Source organism: Nyctibius grandis, chromosome 14 (genome assembly GCF_013368605.1).
Source record: "Nyctibius grandis isolate bNycGra1 chromosome 14, bNycGra1.pri, whole genome shotgun sequence".
In the NCBI taxonomy this organism is placed as follows: domain Eukaryota; kingdom Metazoa; phylum Chordata; class Aves; order Nyctibiiformes; family Nyctibiidae; genus Nyctibius; species Nyctibius grandis.
This window is the reverse complement of record NC_090671.1, coordinates 6469565-6493879: the sequence shown is the minus strand read 5'-3', so window position 1 is coordinate 6493879 and position 24315 is coordinate 6469565. Positions and strand designations below refer to the sequence as shown.

Here is a 24315-nt window from a genome sequence, read left to right as displayed (position 1 = left end):
AAATTGCAGGATTATTAAGTTGTTTCAAAGTTTGCAAGATGTAACAGGACAGTCTGACAGGCTCAGATCTCTTACAGACAAATGTTTATTATTATTTTTCTTCTCATCTGGTTTTAGGCATGCAAGCACTTCCACTTTTGAGCAGTTAAGAACACCTTACCTGACTGCCAGATAGCCTCTGACACACATCTCCATAAACCATTTGAATGGAGTTGCCTCCATTTTTCCTCCCATTATCATCACCATCTCATCAGTCAGCTTAATGTCAGGCTCCCAGCCCAGATTTCCACCAGGTGAGCTTTCAAACATGAATCCAAAATCTGTGCACAAAAGATAACCTGCCTCATAAATTTTGTTGGGTTAATTGTGTGCTGTTTAAGCTTACAGAATAAGGGAGAGGTGGATTTCACGTATTAATATCTACTTTTTCTACCAACATTTCAACTCCAACTGGAAAAAAGCTTTGGTGAAGAGTAAGAACACGAACAAAAGAATCATCACCACGACATTAGACTAGACTTAAGAATGACAACATCAAATAAAAACTCCTTGCTGAAATATCTGTGCAGTTCCAGAAAAGCAAAGCTAAAGCAGAGGTTACAGCCTCACACAATTATATAAATCTACTTGTCAAATTTAATTCATATTCATATAGTGATGAAAGGAACCCAAAGATACGTTTATATACGTATACGTATACGGACACACATATATGTATGTATGTATACATGCATAATGCATATATATGTGTGTATATTCTTTCCTGAAGCTGGTAAAACTTTGCAAAGCGAAATGTACACAGAAGTGACCAACACAAATATACATACAATACTGAACAGGCATGAAAAAATCCCATGTATATTTACAAACTGTGAAATCAGTATATAGATTGATCTCAAAAGGAAGTGGCTTACTGCTTTCTATGAGCAATGCTTTACAGCAGAAGGAAAAGGTTAACTACTGAAATCCGAATGTGGCTATGACTGACCAATATGAATGATGTGTCCCTTTTTGTCCAGCATGATGTTGCCATTATGCCTGTCTTTAATCTGGAGCAGAAACAGGAGAAGACTATACGCAGCCATACTGCGGATGAAATTATAGCGAGCCTGTACAAACAAGAAGTTAAAACAAATCAGAAGAACATAAGAGAATTTAATAACTCTCCATCCCAGGAGCAGATACAGCTGAACAAAGTTTTCTTCTTTTTTTTTTCCATTCATGATTAGTTTGAAGCAACGTTCAATGATATTCTCCATACATCTACAGCCGCAATAACTTCTTTAGCTAACTCACTCATAGCTAAAAATGGATTATCAGTATCAGAAACCAGATACAGCATTATGGTAGTCATTATCCAATTATTTGTCATTATTTCTTATAGCTCAAATGTATCTCAGTTGGATTTAGTGTGCTTGCCAACTGATAATTTTACCTTCTGGAATGCAAGGGTAGACTCATCTCCGTATTGCCTTGTAAAGTAATCATACATCCCAAAGTCTGTCTGCCTGCCCAGCTGGTCACGGGATGTGCAGTCAGGAATGCATTCAATAACACCGCACTGAAGGGGGAGACGAGAAACAGGTCTGTAAAGCACGCTCCCAACATATATTTTTTTCATGGCTCTTGGCAGTCATACAGGTCCCCTGGGAAATGTGGGGAAGCCTATAGATCACTGAATACAGAATTTCTAGTTTATTCATAAAAAAAGTATATCCAGTTTTTTTAGGATTTCCATGCAACATAACACAAGTTCTGTGACTTTCCACTGACTTAAACCATGTAGTCCCCAAAATCATCCAACAAACATGAATAACCACAGGCAGCAAAATTTCAGAGCCAAAAGCTTTAGAAAAGCAAGAAGCAGGAGAGGAAAGACTCTTTATGTTGCTGGTACTCCAAATATTTGGCATAAGTGATGTGGGCAGTATTTCCTTGCAGTATGAAATTTTTACGTGTGCTGGAAGAGAAAGTCTTTTAATTAGGAACTATTTTCTACAGCAGTACAGTTAATTGCCCACTTACCCCAGGAGCTGTGGCCACCACTCTGTATGGAAACACAAAGAGATCCAGGCCTACCAGCTGAAATATGTTCTTGAAAAGATCGATGATTTGTAAAGCTAACATGTCCTGTTATACAAGAAAAAAATTACACAAGCATTACAGGGGTTATGGATCATAAGTTAGATTACAAAAATGCTCTGAAGAACTCTGAAGTGAACATTAAGTTACCCCAGCAGGTCTGCAGATGTGTGCTTGTGCATGCACTGTGGCTCTGGGGGAAATCAAGAAGGGAAAAGATAAATGCTGTTTAAGTGGGTAGCAAGCAACACTGAAGATTTAACTGCTGGCCTAAGAAGAACAAATTTTTCCATCACTCTTGGATAAGAGGGCTACTAATAACTCCAGGGATAATAGCTAGCATTCCCTCTTAATCAAAACCAATCAAACTTCAATGTACAAGATACCACCCTGGAAACTACTCCTATGTTACCAATAGTTTAATCAAGAAATAAAACTCTGAAAAAGAATTTTAAGTCATGGTAAACTGTCTTGAAAGAATGGCCTTGGTTTCCAAACCAGAATTTCTCTAGTGGTACAACTCAGTTCTCTCCCTCAGTCCACAACTAATGAAGATTCTCAAAATTCCAAAGAAATATTTCTATACTAAAATTATTTTCTTCTTGCATATTGTCACCTACAAATCTGTCTTCTGTAGCTGCAAAGCCTGATGGTTTTGTACCTGTCTGCAGTCGTCGCCCACTTTAAAGATAGCTGCCTGCCAACAGATTTTCTTACTGTCCACCCTTTCTTCTGCACTTTCATCTATGGAATCAGAACGACAACGCAAACCTGCAAGGAGAGTACAAAGCAAAACTCAGACACCGACTTTAATTAGTAACTTTCTATCATGACAAGCCCTCTGCACTCAAAACCACCGTGTTTCACTGCAGGTGCACTACAGGGTGTTTCTGCCTTGCAAGGTGAACGCCATAAGATCGTTCCCTTTGTCTGCTGGAACTGGAACATATCAAAACAGTGTTCATGATTTACCTGATAAATGCCTGAATGGCATTAAGCTAGTCAGCTAGAGCCTCCCACAAAAGTTATTATGAGAAAAAACTGCCAAAACCTGGAGTTTGCTACAGCCTAAAAACCAGGGAAAGGCAATCAATTTATGTGTTAGCCTGAAGTAACTGTTAACATTTCTTTAAGATACCTATGTGGCATCCTTCCTGGGACTTTAAAAAAAGAAAAAAAGGGCAAAAAATTGATTTAAGTTTTCAGAATTTTCTTCTCTCTTCCTTTGATCCAGTTTCATTTCTGAGCTGAACCATTGCAGATAAAGGTCAACATGGAAATAATTTTACTGCAGCAGTACATGTCACTAAAAGCAGTCCATTTTGAAGGAACTGCTGACTCTTAATTAGTAGTGTCAATGACAAAGACGCAGTTACTAACCTTCTTTTTCAAGCTCGCTAACTCCACAGCGTTTCACTTTAAATTTGGCCAGGTAGGGCGCTTTTGCTGCACTAAATTGTAATAAGAACAAAGATGATGATGAGTGCAAGTTAGCCAAACAAGAATTTCTAGAAAAATACCTAAATATCATGGATTAACTTAATGGGAGATTATAACAAGAGCATGGTACCTCTGCATAGGAGTTCCCGATTTGTAATCAATGTCCAGCACAATAGCTTCAGGATTACTGGGCAAGTAACAGCCTGCAAAATGGAGCAGACAGCTAAGAACAAATCCATTGGCTAGCATGACAATGCAAACGGGAGAATAACTGATGTTAGTGTCTATAACTTCATTACATAGTTTTGAATGAAATAAAATGTTAGAGATAAACTGGAGATTATAGTCAGTGAGCCAATGAAGGATGCAGGATCCTTTGCCTTAGTGAGTGATTGCCAGAAATGAACAGAATACAGTTTTGAACTAATACTGCAGAATCTGTACCACAGAAATGTACAGACAGGACGTCTCTTAAATAGTCCCTAATAAGATGTGGTAGTATGTCCCAGTGCATTAGGGAGGGCCCTTAGCAACCAACACATGGTAGAAGAATTGAGACCTCTTAGACAGAGATCAGGAAAAGCTTTCATCTAACTCCATTTTAAAGAGAAGATTCAGATTGGGAAAACATATGTTCATGATTTGTAAGGACCTGCAGACAATAATGTTTCAAGGGAATGCCTGATGGGAAGAAAAGGAAAATGAAAGGAACTGGACTGGACACACTTCATTCTTGAGATAACATAACTTCTCAAAAGCGCCTCATCTTTTTAAAAAAGGTTGTCCAAAGAAAAAGAGCTTATTTATCTTCCCTCTTCAGAAATACATTTCTACTTTTATCCATGATGTGCATTATCTAACTTGCTCTCGGGCAAATTTTGATGCACCATATAGAAATTATTTGGTGGGTAAAAATATTTCAATCACTTCAAGAGAAAAACAATCCAACTGTAAGAGAAGAGCAGCCGCCACTATCAAAACCGAGCGCTGCCACTTGCACCGATTTCAAGATTTGCTTGCAGAAAATACAGTACTTGTGTTGAATGCAAAAAGCCCGCTGTATTATACGATTAAATAACTTCTTACCAGGCTGCACTTTCACCTCAGACAGAGCACTCAAACAAGCTTTTTTTCTTTCATCTCCTTTAGGGAATGGCCTAGAGAGATGAATGATATTTCATTGATCTGCATACTATATATTATTCTATGTACTAGCCTCAAATTTGTTTCAAATTTATACAAACTTCACTAAAAGTGTTTCTTCCTGTAACGACAAAGATCTCTTATTGCACCACGTCTAGAGAACTTACAGGCTCGATACCCAACCAGAACATTTTCTATCTTAATGAAGGTTATAGTTAACATCGATTGGACATACAGATTGTTGACAAACCCAAACATGGTAAGAGATGTGAACGAAATATATGAAGGCTCTTCCTTATACAGGAATTTGAGCGTAATTATACCTTTGTAAGCACTGCTGTAGTTATATCAATATAATTTTCCCTTGTGGAACTTATTCTAGAATAAGAACATTGCTAACTGGAAAAGTACAAGCCAGCAAAATGCCTATGCAATTACATGCCTAATTTGTTCACATACTTAGCATGACTGCAGGTGTCAACTGGATAATTGGTAACATGGTTAACGATTAGTACGTACAATTACCCAGTTTGCACAGGCACTTGTGTTAACCGTCTATTGAAGTCAGTCACACAATTGCACGCTCACCTAGTGTAGCAGCATGCAACTGCAAGGTATTACTTACGCTCTCATTTTAAGCAGTCCAGCAGATTACTGAAGCAGCAACATAACACTTAATGAGATCACCACAGATGATACATTCATTCATTTATGCCATCTACAAAGCAAACAGCATCTCCTCTATGCTGTCTTTACATTGGAGATGCACAAAAACCAGATTCATTTTAAGCTTGGGCTGCAAAATGCAATGCTTGCAAAGCACAATTATTATCTGTTGCTTCATTATGACTTCATACTAACAAACAGTGGACTGATTTGATTCTAAATATCAAGATATTCAGATCCTAACCCCACCCTTTTAGCTCATCCTACTGGGTGAAAACATTAACATGCCCATAGAAGGCACCTAATATTTGATTGTTTCTGTGATGTAAGTGTCCTTTAGCCTGATGCCCTTATACGAGTGGTGTGCAAAGCTTAATTTTAAAGGAGGTATGTTCCAGGACACACATTTTATATAATTTTCAAATACTTTCATACACTAGAGAATGTTTTAAAAATATGCAACGAAACCACACTTACAGACTTAGAGCTTGTGTGCTGAGCTGCTGCCATCCACTGGCAAGCTTTATAAAAGTTAAATTAAGTATCTTCCTGCAGTCTTTACAGTCAACAGTGAGAATCACTCTAGGAGCAGGACTTTCAGTTTTAAGAGATCAACAATCCAATATTTATGACATAAAATCTTTCTCCATAACCACAATTTAGGAATGAAGGAAAAAAGACTTATATATGTAAAAAGAACAATCGTCTTTGTATTACACTGCACAATGAAATCTTTTTGAGAAAAGAGAATTTCACGGAGTTTTAGCAGAAGGTAAACCATTTACCTTCGCTTGAGTTTTTTTGGTTTTGTGTTTTTTTGTTTTGTTTTGTTTTCTTTGTTTTTAAACTCCACACAAAATGTTGATAACAAGTCATAATGTGCAAAAAAATTACAGTCAATCTGATAGACCTAAACAGAGAAGTGCTGTTTTTCCTGCCTGAATCTAGCTCTGCTTACTTTTCAGAACACGGGCAGCATATCCAAAAAATCAAATTAATGATGCAGACGACAACTAGACTGATGGGTTTTCAGCTAGGACACAAGCATCAACTGCTTTACCAGTTCCACTCCTGAATCAGTGCATTCTTCTATGGAATCTCACTCCACTGTTACCAACCACAATGTATTTGATAAAATCAGATTAAAAACTAAAGTTCAAGTTCAGAATCATCTGCTTTCAAAGTAAAAACTCATAGCTGTGTCAGATGGGCTGCTAGCTCAAAGCACGAGCACTGAGATCAGACCAGATACGAATTATCCCTAAAACTCAAATCAAAACAAGCCTTTGCATCCTACTACAACTCTTAAGTTACATTTAAGAAAAAATCCATTTCTTAATATAAGTAACTAATTCTTTTTTCCTGAAAACACACTATCCCAATACCCCTAAAAGCGACTTAGCCTCTTAATCGGGACACTGGCAATTAACAGAACAGCGAGCCCCAAAAATCACAGTTCTGAAGTGCAGCACTTACTTGATAATGGCTGAAACGTTGGTGATTTTATTGAAGAAATCAAATTCCCGTTGGTAGAACTCCTTGGCTGGGCCAGATAATGAGCCAGTTATCTCCTCTACTAGCTGCTCCAGAAGTTCCCCAATGTCAGCTGCATGTGAAACACAGAGCATTTGTATCTGCAGCTTACTTCAGAAAGCTACATGATATAGGTGATGGAAATAGCCACCTTCAGATAGTATTCAAAAAAAGGTACTGATGCAAACATTGCCATATCTCTTTTGATCCATTCTGTCAGGTAGAACACTTCTACAGAGTGGGCCCTACCTCTACAAATGAAAGTGAAGTTCCTAGCTAAAAGGATTCCTCCTGCCAAGAGAGAAACAGGAAGGAGATTTAGTCTGAACTGAGACAAGGAAAAGAGTCAAGCTAGATTATATTTTAAAGCACTCACGATCTTTTTGGTGTCCTTCTTCATCCATGTAGATATTAGTTTTCATGTTCCAGATGAATTGGTGAGCCAAGAGCTGGGATTTGGCAGCTGCCCACAGGATGTATTCTCTAACGTAACCCATCTGCAACCACATCCAGTCCAGTAAGCATCAAAGATCATTACAACTCTAGCAGACTCAATACTACTGCTTCTAACAGCTATTCTTCAAACTCAAAAATATTTAATGGATGGAAAGAAGACCTCTGTGCTCTCATTCACATTGCTAAAAAGACCTTTGAAGAATGGCAGTGTATTTTAACAGGTAGCGAATTGACTTAAACTGCTTTCAGCTTTATTACTGACCTATTCCGTTATTCTAACCAACCTTCTTCCCACTTCTGTGCCATTTTCTATCTGTTCTATTTGGATTTAAAACCTCTTTGAGCTTAAGGCATCTCCTAGTACGTGTACAAGGCACAGTGTGATAGAGACATTGGTCTTGCCTGGCATCAGTAAATGCTCCTGTAATACCAGAAGTCTAGACAGTGTCACATGTACTGCGCATTTTGGTGGCAAGAACTGCACATGCTGGCACAGTTCAACAGAAATTCTAGAAAGAACAAACTTACAAAAGAAGTTGAAGTGTACAAGGGAATCCTACTCATTCCAGAAGTTGCACTCCCTTTCCTCTACTTGCAGCTACTTCTGTAGTCTGTAGATGTTTCTAATGTTTGACTGATATTAACAGACAAGATGTCTGATGTTCATACTCTGCATTGCAGAGGATACTTATCTATGCAAAGTTCTCAAAAAATAACTAAATACAGTCACCTACACTACTGGCTTGGGATGTCTTCATCTGAAAATAATGCACTGACCAGAGTTTACATACTTTGTGGGCAGATAACAATGATCCCACATTAATGAACTCTGAACTTGGTCGTCAAGCTTTACTTCTGGCTTCTGCAAGATGAAGCTAAAATGTGATTTCATATACATGGTAGAACACAAGACATCCCTAGATGTCATCTCTGGTTAACTCCACAGCAAAATGATTAAGCATAGTGATTTAATTTCATTACTGCTTGTCTCACGCAGACTTCAAAAGCTTTATTCAGACAGAGTCCTCATCTGGGGTTGCCCATAACAAAATCTCTTTCCTGAGAGATGAGCTACATGGCCTCTGGTTTCTCAAGTTTACCTGTTCATAAGAGGTTCATGATTAGTTTAAGCTTAAATTTTGTCTGATTTGCAGTTTTAAGTCTAAAAGCTGCTTTAAAAATCTGTTTTGTTCATATGCAGCTGTTTCATATCCTCACCTTGTCATAGCGAAGTGCCTGCACAATCTGTGGAATGTAGAATAAAATGGCATCCTGAAAGAGAAAAGATGGCAGGGTTTTTATTGTCATTGTTTCAGTAGTTGGAAGGGAAGACAGGTCACATGCACAGAGAGAAGCTCCCTTCAGTTAGGTGATGAACAAAATACCACTGCCTTTTTATTTCAAACTATATATATGCCGCGTCCTCAGATCAACATATTTTTGAGTCCTTTCAAAAACATCGTTAACAATCATGTATTTCACAGTCCTAAAACAAGTCTGACAAGTGTTAAAAATCCAGCCTTCTGCTACTGTAGAAGAAACACCTTTCCACTGAGAGAAGATTCGAAAGGAACAATTTGAGAAGAGCAAGCTGAGGAATTCAGCTCAGTGTGATTTATGACAAAAAAGTTGCAAGCACACAAGCCAGTATTATGTGGGACAATCGACTTTAACTTTTCATCCCAAACTATCCACATTCTGCAATGTGGTATGTCCATTTAGCCTACATGTCTCTCCATGGTACCAAAACGAAGCCTGTGGCCACAATGACTAAGGCCATAACTTTACTTGGGGTGTTAAGGCTCTCTTGAAACTCATCTTACCGGAGGAAAAGATCGTAGGACTTTAACTCCATACTGAGCTGTTAGAGGATGAGGTGGATACATGCTTGAAAAATAGGAAAGGCCAGTTGGTGGATCTGTTGGTGCCCAGCACAGAACATGGCTGAGCTCAGGTGCATCAGCATCAATTGTATGCCAGGTAACCAGGTACTGAAAAAGCAGGTCAGACACATTAGGAGTTTATAGCACCCGATAATGTCTGGGTAATACACATCAGACAGTAATGCTATAATCTAGCTTCCTATAGCAGGGGAAGTGAAACATGCTACATTTTATTTTACAAAACCACAGCTACTTTATCTAAAGCACTTTTTTTTCCATGGAAATCTAACTATTGGAATTGCCTCACCTCCCAGATCACCAGATGAAGTTAGTGAAGTCAAGTTACTAAAAGCACAATACAGGAGTTCTAGCATAGGGAGAAAGAAGAAAGGATGAGCCCTTTTGTAAGAGTCAAAGAAGGTTCAGTTTTCCCATCATCTATTTTACAGGTGATGTACAGAATGCAGCTCTGACCAGACTCTCCCTCACATGACTAGAGTGCTTCACTGCAGATCAGCATGAAGAGTCTCCTCCATTTTAAGAGGCTTGGCAGCCTGACACACAGATCGGGTTAAGCTTGAAATAACTTCAGCAGCAGCACTCACCAGTGGTCTTTTTACGTATTATGCAAAAGGAACAGAAATGGTGGCTATACTGCAAATGATGAGTTTTGAGACATTTTGTGTATGGTGAGAATATACCCAGGAGCAAGATGTACCATTAGCTAACCAGCCATCTACTCTTACTACTGTGATTCTTGTCTCAGCACCCTATTTCCACAGCTATTCTGTTATTCTCTCCTACAGAGCTATGGTTAGCACTAGAACATGCACTGGGTTAAGTAAAGACTGTATTTCCCTGTAACAGTATAAATATTCACAAGTACCTTTATTGCTTCAGGAACATCACTAACAGCTCCTGGGTCCAACCGAACCAGACGGGTCACTTCTGTTCCAATAGCTTCAGTGTTCTTAAATCTAAGTATAACCATGAATAAATAACATTATTAGAAAATGTTGACAGCCTCTTCTACTTATGTGAAGATGAGGTCAGCAAAAGGCAGAAAAGTAAATGCTTAATAAACAAACAGTGTAACTATGAAATAAGGCACACTAAGGGACCAATATGCTGTCAAAAGGGGATTCAGGAACAACTGGTCCTCATCCAACGCTTTTGTATAAACCACTAGTATTTTAGCCCACTATTGGATTCTTGGCTGAAATATACTGTCTGGGATTCTACAGAAACCAGTGTGCACAACTCTACTTGGCAAAAACTATCACTGTTGTAAGGGGGAAAGAATTTCGTTTCCCTTCCGTAGCCAACTATGCTAATTCTCCTATAATACTTATTAAAGTGCGAGCCAATATATAGCTAGAACACTTCATTCAAAGATACTTTTAGCACTGTTTAAATGCTATGCCTGCTAATGGGTTAAATGCTATTAAAAACTAAACATGATTTTTTCTGAAAACACCATCTAAGTGTTAGTGAAGAATGCGTGGCAGGAAAGGAAGCTGGACTCCACTAGAGTCCGAGCCAAATGAGTATATTAAGTAATCCAGTTCTTTTAATTTCCAAGGTCTCAACCAGCTGTGAAAGTATGCAAGAGGGCTGTAAATAGGAGCAAGTGCCATCAGTACTTACAGTGTAAGTACTCACTCAACTTCTAAGGCAGCAGGAATTACATCAGTTCGTTCTTCTGAAATATCTCACCTGGTAGGCAGCTGTACAGCAAGATGAGGAGAAATGCTCCAAGCAAGATTTACATTATCCTTCCACTGCTTCTCACTAAGACTGATATACTTAGACCTCCAGTTTGCTACACTGCTCTCTCCAGTTTGATCCAGCTCAAGCTCAGGAGAAGACAGTGGATTGTACCATGTGATTAAGCGTTCAATCTCAGTAGCCTGAGGGAAACAAAAAAAAAAGAATGTGTTTTCTAGAAGAAGAAAAAACACTCCCAATTTCATCCTTCAGTTTATGTATCCTGCAACAACAACAGGGTCTTAGAAATTCATGCAGTTTCCCCATTCTTCTGATGACTCACCAGCAACGAGAGCAGTAATGTTCTTCGCTTCATGTAGTACTTGTGTAGCTGCGTACCTCTGTTAGTCTTCTTAGACATTCCTTGAGAAAAGGATAAAGAAGTTTTCAGTGGCTTTTGTTCAGTATGTTAAACGGTGCTTTCAAACTGTCCACGCCAGCCAACATTAACACATACGAACTGAATAACTATAGGACACTTGTAAATTTAGATCAGAGTGACTTCAGAAAGTCAGCACTGCAGCTACTCAGTTGTTCTCTGAATATATGGAGTACAACAGGCTACATTTAGCCAATATTGCATTCACTTCAGAAACATGGCAGCCTACTAAAAAGAGCGAGCACATAGTTTACAACTGTACGAAAACACAGCCCACAATCTAACGTCACTCTGCTGCCCACAAAAAGCACTAGTGCCATGCCTGCACAAAGCGATTTCCTTACAGGATTTCAATACGTCTTCACCTTCAGTCTTATTTCTTCTGCACTACAGAATTGAACATTCTATCAAACAAAACAGGTAATTTCAAAACTTTGCTGCTTGCTACCAGTGACACTTTTTCTGCCCCCTCTCCAAAGTCTGGCACTGGTAATTAAATACCCTGCCAGAACAACAAGAGCCCAATATTAATAATGACTTTAAGCAACCTCTGCATACAAAATATGCTGTAAAGTTGGCTGCAATGAGCAGGTTTCAACCAAAAAGATACCTGATTTTTTAGATATGGTTGACATGCCACTGGACAAAGGGTAAGTATTTATCCATCCTTGCGTAGCCTGTTGGCGAGACCCAACGTTGATATCCAGGTTGCTCCTGGTGTCTTGATTATCTAACAAGAGAGCACAGATCTGATGTAGAATCCAGTCAGAGAAACAACAGACTTTTGAAATGGCACATAGAGGAACTCACCAGGCGGCACGAGTTGGCTGGCTGTCAGGTACTTCTTGTCTGAGAACATCGCTGTCCAAAACTTGATCAATATGCTGATATCCTCACGAAGCCTCTTCTCCCCTTGTGTAGGGAACTTTGAGGGACAACTTAAAGAAATAACACAAATAATGTGAAGTTGAATGTATTAGAAAAAAACAAAACCCCCACAAATCTAATCAAGTCATATTTCTTATTCTGACCAGAATCTACAAGGATGAGACTACACATGACTACATTTTATCCTCATTGCTCTGTTCTGTCTGACTCAAGAGTACAAACTTCCTACTATAACTGAATATTAGCAGCAGTCTGACAGCATCTTGGATTCATCTGAAATTTAATATTATGACTGACTGACCTCCTCACATTCCTATCAATGACCCTGTTTTCCATTGAAATCATCAGATTCAGTGTGGGTGTATTTTCAAAACAGTGAAACTGTATTTCCGCCACACACTCTGTAACAGCATTTGTTTAAATCTTGCAAAAGCACAAGGAAAAGTTTCTGTTAAAATAGGTGAAAAAGGAAAGGAAGAAGTTAAATCATTAGAAGAGAAAGCTGCTGCTTTGAAGTATCATGGAAGGTTCAGGAAATGACACACACACTTTCAGTGAGTAGTTGCAAATAAAAAGTACCTGAAATAATCAAAGGCAGTTGAATAAATCTTTTCTCTCAAAACGTTTCGAATAGTTGCATTTGGAACCACATCAGCATGCAGCAAAGACAACCCCAGAGTCAGTAACCTAATAAGCAAAATAGTTAGAGAACAAAAATTTTGGCATTCCCAAAATGGTGACCAATACAACACCATACAAACCACAGCTACAGCTGTAACTCCATTCAATTCATTGAAAAGTGTCTGTTTTGGAGCTCTTGGCAAAATGTTTTCATTATCATCAGTCTGTTCCTAAAGCTGTGACTGCTGAAACATAGAAGGTTGAAGCCTTCAAGTCACAAGAAATGAAAACACTCGATGGAGCAAAATTATCCCCAACTGATACACTGACTGCATCCATGATGCGGGCAATTCACTATATGAAATTATCCCATGAAGTTTTCTGAAGCACCAAAAATGACTTTCAAGCTAAAGTTAGCTACTTCTACTTTGAAAACAGAGCTTAGATTCTACATCATTCCAGACTTTTAAAGGAATTTTCACCACTTAAAGCCAAGGACAAGTTATACATTTAGTGTTTAGCTCTTTCCTCCCACCCCTCTATAACCCTATTTCTTTCACCAAGAAAAAAACAAAACTACTCACTTAAATCGGGGTCCAATTGCTGCCACATGCCGATTCAGGCTGCCTTTCGCCCCTCCAATGTTCAACGAAAGAGATCGCTGGAGCAGGCTGGAGAAGATCTCTATTTGGTCAGAACTGCAGTATTTGGCTATTTCAAATCTCTGCACCAAAAACTGAGAAAGAGAGAAAGACACACCGTGCTTCCTTTGACCTTTTTTCATCTCAAAAAAACCCCAGCCTTTTCTGTTTCAAACATCTTTCTCCCCCTCAATTATTATGCTCATCTGTAAAGAGGGTGTCTCCTGGCTTTGAGGCAGAAGGACTATCATCACGACTCCACTCCCTTCCTGAATCATGATGGCAAATAGTAGAGAGTAGCTTAATCACAGCATCATTGCAACACTGCCATCCGTGGGACGTTCAGAATACATACACACCTCTATCCAGATGTAATGTGGAGTCACCTCTGGCGGACAAGGCCTTGGCTGGCTCTCTTCTGAGGCTGCTAATGGATCTGCTTCTTTCTGCTCAGCAGAAAACAAGCCAACTTTCTGCTCCACTGTCATTTGCCAGGCTCCTGCCATTTCCCGCATGAACTGCAAAAAGGAAGGTAACAGTGCTTCGTGTTTCACGAACATCTTCTATGGAAAGCACAACCCTCCATAGCACACACAAGAATATAATACATCAATTAAAATTTGCTGCAATGTTAACGTAGAGGCAGAGACAGGTCTATACATCCCACCTGAAATCAAATGTTTCTTTCACATTCTGAAGTACGAAGGGAAGAAAGGCTCCCCTAGAAGTTCAGCTAGTAACAGAAAGACTAAGGGCAGCAGCAGACAAGTGCTGTATTTTGTTGAGGAGATCGAACTGTTAGATCAGCTGGTGCCGTCCATCCTCCTGCTGTACTAAAGGTTACTGCCTCCAACACCAGGACAGCGCAAACAACCGTATGCCAGGTTCTCATGTACTGCAGGACACAGTTTGGCCCATGAGCACACACAGCTGATGAAGCACACAACGTAAAGATGGCACATAATTCACTTCTGCTGAACCTGCTCTTTGGAGCAGCATCCTCTGGTAGAAAGGAGGCCTGGCATCCAAGGGTGCTTATCTGATCTCCTCAACAAGATACAAAGAAATCTCCCAGAAGCCTAAAGAGAAAAAATGAAACTGATGCTTAAGAAGTTAAACACTGAAATGTGCATGTAAACTGACCTACGTAAATTTATATTGATGATTATCTCCAGCAAGTGAAACACTTAGTGCTCACTAACTGGAGCAACTACCAGAGGCAGCTTTCTCAGCTGCATGTGGGCTGTCACTACACCATGCTGAGTTGCTTTATTACTATTAGATTCATCCCCACTTCACAAAATACAGCTGGTCTAGCTTGTTACAGGATCAGGACACTTGCAAGCCTATTTTTTATGCAAGGGTACAATGCCAGATACCAGAGGCTCTGACTGATAAGCAGGGACATTGATTTCTATTTGTTTTAAAACACCATTCTGTAAATTGTGGTAGTTTAGCACCTGATTCATGAGCAGCTCAGGCATCACAGCAGCAAAGTAAATTGTACAGCTGAGATCCTAACAGATTTCCTTTGCTGTATCATTCCTGCTGCTGACAAAGATCCGTTTCCCACAGTTCACTTTGTGAGGGTGCTCAGACTTCCAACAACACATGAACAGAGAGTCCCTGGCAGGCTAAAGTGATTAACAATGCATTTAAAATCCTTACGTAACACAGATTCACAATAGCTGTGAATCTCTCAAAATTTCCTCTCTTCCACCCTTGCAGGGGCAGCGAAAGAATTGTTAAATAGCTTCCTACCGGCACTTCTATTCCATTCTTGGCAGCAAGCAGCCACTCCCAGCAAGCAATTGCTGTTTCCATGCCATGTTCGTTGAACATTCGCAGGGGTCCCCAACACAGATGATGAAGGAGCTGGGGATCACAGTCTGAAAACAAACATTCACTCAGATTTCTCCAACAGAATAAATAAATGCTTTTCACATCAGCATGAAACTGGTGTGCACAGTATGTAATAATCAATTCCTAATAAATAGCTTCTAGTTTAAGAAGGCTTTTTCCCAATATAAGCCTAAATGAAAAAACTCAAAACACAGTTTTGCTTCAAGGTGATGCCTGCTGGGTTTGTATACGGATAGTTTTTGCAGGTTATTACTCTTGGCATTCACAGCCAGAAAGCAGAACTCAATTTGTTTTTCATTACCTTTGCTGCTTATTAGCAGTGCAGTCAACTTAAACATGGCCTGGGTGTAGAATTCAGTGTGGCCTAATTCAAGAGCATCATTCAGCTCTTTGACCATCAGTTTATTCAGGTCAGATGTTCGTCCTGTAGCATTTGAGAACTGAATCATTCCAGAAACCTGTAAAATACAATGGGTTTTTCAACAGAGAAGAGTATTTTTAGGAATCTAGTTTGGTATTGGTCATGTGCTGATTAAGGAACTCCACAAGCAGAGACATCTTTTGTTACTACTGTGCTAAATCTTTAGCTTTATCTGCAATCTAAGAACTTTCTGCAAGACCAACAGTAAAATGATCTGTTTAATAACCTAGGAAAATGACACCCTTTATCTTGAAGAAATTTAACTTTAGAGTCTGTGCTTAAAATAACATAGAACCGTACAATAGTTTAGGTTGGAAGGGACATCACCCCCTGAAAAGCCATGCCAGAGCTTGAGAACACTCCACACTCACAAGGAATCCTGTATTTACCTCTCCTGCATAGCGGTTGCGCAAGTTAAGAGAAGCCATGAAGTTGGAGTAGTCCTTCTTCACACAAGTTGGCCTTTCAGTTAGCTGGGTTGCCTATGACCAAACCACATATAGCTGTTTATACTGTTCATATCCAACCACTTCTCTTTTTTTCTATTTATACATTCACATATGTTTTAAGTTTAGTTTTCTTTATGCTAATAAACAGAACAGTATCACAACTACTAGGTATAATGGTACCTGGACTGATAAAAATGAAATAAGGAACATGTGCATTAATTCCATGTACACAGTTTGAAATATATATGTATTTTTGTATCCTTTTTGAAAGGCCAAAAAAGCATGAAAAGGGTAAAATTTCTGGCACTGCTGCTCCCTTTTCCTGAAGAGGTAAGGAAGAAGATAGAAGATTAGACGTGATCTTGGTTCTGCCCTCTCCATACAACAGCTTGCTGAACTGACAGTAATGCAGAGAGAGCATTTTGTTCCTGTCTTTAAAAAGTGCACTAGTAATCCATGTTTCCCTTTGCAGAAGCACTCAGGAATTTGTGACTCAGAGGTTTCTCCACAAAAACAAACAAAAAAAGAATGATTCTTTATACTGTAAAATGAATTTTTTATATCGAGGATTTAATAATAAAATACAAGGCCAGCAAAACCATCAAAAATTCAACATTTCTCAATGCTTTGCTTCACTACTGCTAATGACTAGCTTGGCTCAGCAATGCATAAACTTTTGAGAACTATTCTTATTATATGTCTTGGATATAAAATTTGTGTACTATCATCTTTGCATTAGCAATGTCCAGTCCATGGGAATAAAGCAGGAGGGAAAACAAACTGCTAGCAGTCGGAAAGCTTTCCAAAAGGAAATCCTGCTAAAGCTGGGTGTGGGGGCGGTTTCAGAGCTGCTGCCAGAAGACGAGCTGGCTGGTGATACAACAGATTATACTGGATGTTTCTCCAGGAGATCAGAAATCACAACCACAAATGACAAAAAGTGAACTGTAAAAAACCGCATATAACTGCATGAAGTGTTCAATGTAAAAGCATGTTTTGGGTGAACTTATGTAAAACTCAGAGCAAATGGGTGTCACCTGACACTCACCTACATTACTATTCTAGAAAACAGCTCATTTCAGTCTTACACAAAGATACGACTTTCAAATCATTAAAAATCATCTATAGAAAACTCTTAAACAACATTAGATACAGTTTTATTTTCTTGCCTGTTACCATCTTACTTTTCAGTATTTTACAGAACAACACGATTGGAAGACAACTTATTTCTTTCCATCTCAAATCAAGGTATCTTTCTGAGTAATGTCCAAGGTGATTTAGAAATTCTGTATTATGTGGCTACACTGAATGTTATAAAATTAACATGACCCCTATACAGGTGCACAAACAAAAACCCAAACAAGAATTGTGCCCAATACTCACGCCCAGAGTGGTGTTCTGTCTGTTGTAGCCTGCAAAGTGCAAAACGCTTTCTGTAGCCATAGCCAGTCCTGTGTGCTGAGACAAACCTGATACCCAGTTCTGATGTTTGTTTAGGTACTCCTGACAAAAAAATAAACAAACAAACAAAAGAGTGTTTGTTGGAAAACTACTGTGTTTTTCAAAACAAGGCAGCTCATAAGCAAGTGTTGCATCATTGCAAACTACCAGAAAACTTAATAGCACACATACCTGACAATAAATAGACTGTCTCTACTCCCTTTTAGGCAGTGCTCCCCTGGCAATAAGAAACCCTGAATGTCCTCCTAAATATGTAAAGAATAAGACTCATTCCATTTTGTAAAAGGATAAAGTGATCAAGATAGATAATTGAAGGCTGAGGTCTTCTTTAAAAAGAATCACTTTTCACAAAAAGAACCTTATGAAAGGAAATCCTTTGGACTCCATGCACGAAGGGAATATAATGAGTTATCCTTTTACATAAGGATAGAATCCCTTGAGGTTTTTTTAGGGAAGGAAATACAAACTTCAGGTAGAGGTACGGCATCCAAGATCTTGAGCTTCCCCAGAAATTCTGTTATCAGCACTAATAGTCTAACCTGAACTATGCAGTGTCTTCGACTACTCACCACGGATTAACAGAGACCTGCATTTTACTATAGTGAGACTTTTTGTTTACATAAAGGTATTTTATTGATTTTATTCGTACATCATAAATAGTCTTTTGTAATCTTTGCTGTTGGTCTTGTGACTGCTTTCTACTGATCTCTGCCACATGTGAGCGTTAACTACACCCACGCTCAAATTAAAGCCTGAAGTTTACAGTGGTCTTATGTATTAGCAGTGTTTCTCCATATTAAAAAAAAAAAAAAAGAACGATAAAGGCAGAAAAAAAACATCCTCCCAAGAGGGAAACAAGTTTTACGTCCTAATCATACATTTCAGTCCAGCTGATATTTTCAGCTAATGCACCAGCATTAAACAAACTTAGCGAGGCAGATGATTCTATCATACCAAATTCTGATCTCTGAAGTAAATCTGGGATGATCAACTGTTTACAAACGTGTTAATTTTCAAGATACTCAGGTTTGGACTACATCAAAAGTCACATCAAATCAAAGATCTAATTATTCTCTGCCAATGCTGTAAAGAAGATCTTAGAGCAACAGAAAAATTTAAAATGATGCTTCAATAGCCTGAAAAAAATTAAAAACACCATGTAATTTAATTTTCATTTTGAAGATCTGCAAAGATCAAATTCTTTCACAGAAGCAGGCTCATTACCTGTAGATGAGATTTTGTAACTGAGGGAGCCCATTTCATTGCTTCTTGAAGAATCATCCCACAGCGTGCAGCAAAATCCTTGACTATGCTCTAGAATTAGAAAGCATCAATACAATCAGTAAAATACAGGACATTTAACAAGATGCACTGGTTTTAATGACATAATAAGTAACATAGGGAGCAAGACAGGTTGCAGTAACATGACACAGTTAAAATTTTCTGTAACAATTAAATGTACCCTTGGTAAGCAATGAACTTCACACTTCAAGTCAAGTAAAATAATAAGATTCAGAAAAACATAAATATCAAGTCTCATATTGTATTAGAAAAACCTTACCTGTGGAAGTATTTTTAAGAAAAGGGCAACTCACAGTAGCTCATTAATTTATCTCCTTGGCATTAAAAAAAAAATCAGGCATTATTTTGTTGTTTGACAGATCAAGGAGGAGCACCTACCTCTCTGGCTTCGTGTGTGTCAGGGACAGTTATTCTGTAAGGAGCATCAGGAATGTCATAGTATGGTTGGTCCTTGTGAATATCCTGAACAAAAACAATTATTAATTCTCATTAAGATAAGCTTCACCATCACTTAACTTGAACAGCACAGGTAGCACCCTCCTCAAACAAGAAGTCTGATTTACCAAACCTTTTTGCTAATACTTGCTCTCAAAGTCAATCTAAACAGCTCTAAGAAACATATTTTATTCCAGTTTAGTTTTCAGTATAAATAATTTCAAAAATCCAAAGCCCTCCCCTCAACATTTTAGTACAAAAATAAAACTCTATGAAGCATTTCCATCTTAAAAAATACAAACATGTAATAAATCCAAGGAATATGGATACACACACACAGACTGGTAAGAATATAATCTGACAACCACAATTCATAAAAAACCCCACAAATCAAAAAAAACATCACCAAACTATTATTTCAAATGAGACACTTCAACAGTTACAACCCATAATTGGGTGTCCTGTGTTCTATTATTGATGCTAAATTTGACTTTTTGAACCACATTTGACAACAACTTTCTAGCACAAGTTTTACTACCTATGAAATAGAGGTGCAAATGCATTCCTTACGTCACAGAACTTAAAATTAAGATTTTTATCAATCTTAGTGATGATAGCAAAAACAAATTAAGAACTCAAATGCAAAACAAAGCAAAAAAATCAGTTCTACTAAAGAAAAATGGAAACATACATTTTATTTCCCTAATAGCATTACTAAAAAGAGTAACTTACCGCACTAAGAGACAGTGAGAGTGTCTGCAGAATATCTAGCATAGTCTTCAGCACAGTTCCACTCCACAGCAAGTGAGGAAACCTAGAGCAAGACAGGATTCAGAAACACCATAACCATGGAGAGCTGAGGAAGGAAATTATTTTATCAAGACATGGAGCTGCTCAAAGAGCTAGCTATGTACATCACTGGGTAAGCTCAAACAGAAGACACAAAGCTTGCCATGGCTCACAACAGCCTAGCTCAATACAAAGTCAAAAGCTCACTAAGACCAAGCTAAGTAGAGCTACTTCATAGGAACTGAGATTGTATGTATTTCACGGGCGCGCTGGTTTGCTCCATCCATGGGAACACTAAGCAGACAGAGACATTTTAAGCAGAGGTTTCAGAGCCCAGGTTAAAAATACTATTGAATGTTATTTTTCAAGATGTTTCAGCAGAAGTACCGGCCAAGAAATCCACTTGATTGTTGTTATCAATTGCGTAAGTAATCACTAAGCAGTCAATGTGAAAAGAGAACAGGAAAATGAAATCTATACTCACTTGTCTACCAGACCAGATAAGTATTTGTCTGCAACTCTCCTGATCCTCTTGTGAATGTGGTTAAAATTCACCAGCAAGAACTGAGCATGTCTCTCCAGCTCTTCCTCATTCTCCTTAGTTTTAGGCTAAAAAGCATGCCAAAGAGAAGTATGAAGTTCTTAAGGAAAAACACAAGCACGGTTTCATAAACTGATATGAGAACATTTATACAAACTTAAAATTTTAGCTTCTGCGTAACCTACTTTATCAGCCATCATTGTCAGGAAAGCTTCAAACACCTTATCAGCAACAGCTATCACACACTGCATCATGCCTGAGGAATTGAGAGAAGTGACAGGTTTGATTATCAGAATTATGTTTGCTTTATAAACCACGTTTAACAGGTAAAAAGTGTTTATGTTTATTCAGCCAACACTGAACCAAGCTGTTTCAAACAAACCCAGCGTTCTCGGCAAGAATAAAGCAAACAGCAATCTAGTGAACGTGATTAATTTTGTTATATAGTTGCTTGATTTGTTTTAATTTTGCATGCCTGGAGGTAACTTCCTAGTACCTCAAGTTGCAAGATAACCTAGACAAGCAATCTTACCAGATTTGTCTTTTTGAATTGCTTTATCCTCAAAATAGCAAAACATGACTTGGAAGCGATCTTGGTCCGTTGAACGCAACACCCTAGGAAAAGAAGAGTTTTGTGGATTGAGTTGGTTTGGGGTTTTTGTTTTAGGGTTTTTTCTTCTTTTTCTTTTCAACATCCTCAATGCAAATCTATGTACTTCAACATCACAGCACATGCCACAAACATATGGTAATTGTTCATTTCATGATAATTTTAAGTCTCTAGTAAGTGTGATATTGCCATTTGTTTCTACATTCAACTAACAGGGCTCAAATCATAAAATGCTCGTTTGTCACTGAAAGAGTAACTTTCACACCTCAGGAGTGGGAAACCTGATGATGATACACTTATACAATCACCACAAACATATAAACACAGTACAATATTTGGCATTTCTATAGGCTTTGCATTTGTTGAATTTGCATATGATGGACATAGCACTTATTAAAAAAATTGTTGCTAAAATACAGCCAAGGTGGTGCTGGAAACGGTTGTCCCTGTTGTCAGTTATTGTCAAAGTAAAAATGTGATGGAAAAGTTTCTTCCTACTCTCTCTGCTAGACCGCCACCTCAGCTTTCATCTACCCACTTCTTTGAACAGCAGTAATAAATACACTTTTTAAGGAAAAAAAAATAGTCTGTGAATTCAGTATGTTTTATTAGTACAACCTAATACACACTACTGAGGGAAAAAAGTATACTACAAAAGAATATTCTCAGGTCCTATATTACACTAATCTCACAGAACAGGCAAGTATCTACACTGTCCTTCAGAGGTGCAAGCACAAGACTCTGCAGAGGACACACTACACTTGCAAGACATTCCTTTAAAGAATTCTTTTGTCCATCTTCTATTAGTTCCTATACAAAGGAGATTCCCTTTTTTGGGGCCCTACTATATTATTCCATCCTTTTTATCTACCCTAAAGGTGTTTCTGCACAGGTGAATTCCCAGTCTCGGAATCTTCAATAGAACTAATGGGACTCAAAATACTGATTCTTATTTATCTTAGTTTCTGGCAATTCTGACTTGAACATACACAGTTTAAGACTTCTTTTTTTTTAAATACATCAGTGAAAAAAGTATATATATACCTCATATACTCTAGGCGGTAAACAGAAAGGAGATAGGTAGACATAGCAAAGTCCAACTTATTGATCAACGCTGACACTTCTGGAGGAGGATCCAAGAGATTTATTATGGTACTCCGCAATTCATTTAATTCAGCCTAGAGATGAATACATGGAAGTTATCTGACGTGGGAGTACTACATTAGTTTGTGTTCTGAAAACATTTGCTTTCAGCTATTACTCTCTTTACTTTTTAATCTTTGCAAACAATATGCCAGGATGCCTCTGCCTGCAGTCTAAGACCAACCTGCTCTGACTCAGCAAGTCACGATTCTTCAAATACAGAATTAAACAGAATTAAACACTGGAGTCAAGCTCCCTGCTGAAATAACTACTAGTTTCCATGCAGTTATACCAACGAAGAAATACAGTTCCTACTCTAAATACATGTAATTTTGATCAATATCAACCTAGTCCAACTTCTTAAACTACACGGGTCTGTTGTGCCATTCTTTGATGTCACAGAACTAAATATGCAGATATTTGGGAGCCAAAGACGTTTCATAAGCTGCAACTCTTCAATCCACTTTACACTGCTACCACAAATAGTCCTCAGGTAAAACCTATCCTGCAAACACCAGGGAGACAGAAGTATACTGGTACCAAGCCAGAGGATAAAAAGCGAAAAAGCTCACTTAACATCTCTTTGAAAGACTGAATGTGTTGTTTCCTTCCAAAGTTTGTTCTTTTAGGTTTTTTAACAGTGCAAGTTTTGTCTGTCTGATACAAAATGGATGAAAAAAATATTAAAAGGCTTTCATCTCCACAAAGCCTTGGTTTCTACACCTAATCAAAATAGTGTAGCTACCACCCTAAACACTTGTATCAGCACTCAATAAAACTAAACTCAAGTCATTTATATACACTGTTGTCATAAGAGTAGTGTAAAAAAGCTGTTTTTCACTAATAGGAGGCATGTTGAATGGGTATTTTGTTATTTCAGTAAATCATGGTTACTATATCATTTAATGCTGACGGACATTATGGAAGGAGATAATAGAAGAAATCAATTCTTACAGAAGTCACGGTATCATTCTTCATGGCAGAATTGTACTGAAGAACAGATCGAAGTGGTTCTTTGCTGGGAAATGTGAGTAATGGAGACTTGGTGGCAATTTCACATACACCTTCATACCATTCTTCTGGCCAGAGACCTGGAGCACAAGTATAAAGAGGAAGGTGGGGTGGAGGTGAAAAATTATACTAAGATTCACAAAGTTAACTAGCTTTATCAAGCTTTGCACTATTTCCTAGGGCAAATTTTTCATGCACTTAAACACAAACACTCAACACAAGTGATCCATGTTCCAAACATAATAAACATGCTTAGGTAACTCCAAGTGAAGTTTCTCAATTGGTAAAAGTTTCTACCTGATTACAATTGTACCCCACGTGTCTGATCTTCCATTTCAGGAACTTAGCTATCAAAACTCACACTTAACTAAGGCTAATTGCTGTATTAGCTTAGGAAAAGAAAACCTAAGTACAAGAACAAGTTGTACTGTGCTCAATCTCATAGCAAAACAGTCAAAGATGTAAAGAAATCCTACCAGTGAACTGTCATGTAAGCTGTTTGCTTTGTAATGTCTTTACACCTCTAATTTTTCTTCAGCCTGCTGTGAACAGTTTGCAGTTGAACTTAGATTCCTCAAGAGTTTAAGTGTGAGCAGCAATGTTGCTCTCTTAGAATTTATACTACCTGATCCTTCCACAGCAAATCCCATCAGCACTGAATACAACCAGAAGTCACGGAACAGCTTTTGCAGCCGGGGCTTGGCCTCCTTGATGGGTGGCAGGCGTCTAGTGAGCTACCAAAGAAATGAAAATTAACATCATAAAATGGTGGGAGTTACAATAACTTAATT

The 24315-nt window shown here is 38.3% G+C and overlaps 1 protein-coding gene across 5 annotated transcripts in view; it reads right to left on the bottom strand.

The window, feature by feature from the left end:
• PI4KA (phosphatidylinositol 4-kinase alpha) overlaps positions 1–24315 on the bottom strand; it is a 61864-nt gene that overhangs the window by 4770 nt on the left and 32779 nt on the right. For 3 of the 5 annotated variants that reach the window (XR_011049232.1, XM_068412969.1, XM_068412972.1), the window contains exons 20-52: positions 24150–24258; positions 23468–23604; positions 22415–22548; positions 21293–21375; positions 20946–21016; positions 20704–20828; positions 20163–20244; positions 19374–19457; positions 18918–19007; positions 17616–17735; positions 16173–16265; positions 15664–15820; positions 15261–15388; positions 13859–14017; positions 13443–13594; positions 12817–12924; positions 12160–12287; positions 11960–12079; positions 11254–11333; positions 10920–11113; positions 10090–10180; positions 9144–9311; positions 8539–8592; positions 7241–7361; positions 6808–6937; positions 4609–4679; positions 3653–3725; positions 3463–3533; positions 2744–2853; positions 2026–2130; positions 1436–1561; positions 989–1109; positions 161–320 (exon numbers count right to left, since the gene is read on the bottom strand). Coding sequence is in view for 4 of the 5 variants with exons in the window: in XM_068412969.1 (XP_068269070.1) it covers positions 161–320; positions 989–1109; positions 1436–1561; positions 2026–2130; positions 2744–2853; positions 3463–3533; positions 3653–3725; positions 4609–4679; positions 6808–6937; positions 7241–7361; positions 8539–8592; positions 9144–9311; positions 10090–10180; positions 10920–11113; positions 11254–11333; positions 11960–12079; positions 12160–12287; positions 12817–12924; positions 13443–13594; positions 13859–14017; positions 15261–15388; positions 15664–15820; positions 16173–16265; positions 17616–17735; positions 18918–19007; positions 19374–19457; positions 20163–20244; positions 20704–20828; positions 20946–21016; positions 21293–21375; positions 22415–22548; positions 23468–23604; positions 24150–24258 (3755 nt within the window). In the remaining variant the exon portion in view is untranslated. Of the gene's footprint in view, positions 1–160; positions 321–988; positions 1110–1435; positions 1562–2025; positions 2131–2743; positions 2854–3462; positions 3534–3652; positions 3726–4608; positions 4680–6807; positions 6938–7113; positions 7156–7240; positions 7362–8538; positions 8593–9143; positions 9312–10089; positions 10181–10919; positions 11114–11253; positions 11334–11959; positions 12080–12159; positions 12288–12816; positions 12925–13442; positions 13595–13858; positions 14018–15260; positions 15389–15663; positions 15821–16172; positions 16266–17615; positions 17736–18917; positions 19008–19373; positions 19458–20162; positions 20245–20703; positions 20829–20945; positions 21017–21292; positions 21376–22414; positions 22549–23467; positions 23605–24149; positions 24259–24315 lie in introns of all 5 variants that reach the window. The other 2 variants (XM_068412971.1, XM_068412970.1) reach the window with 1 other exon arrangement.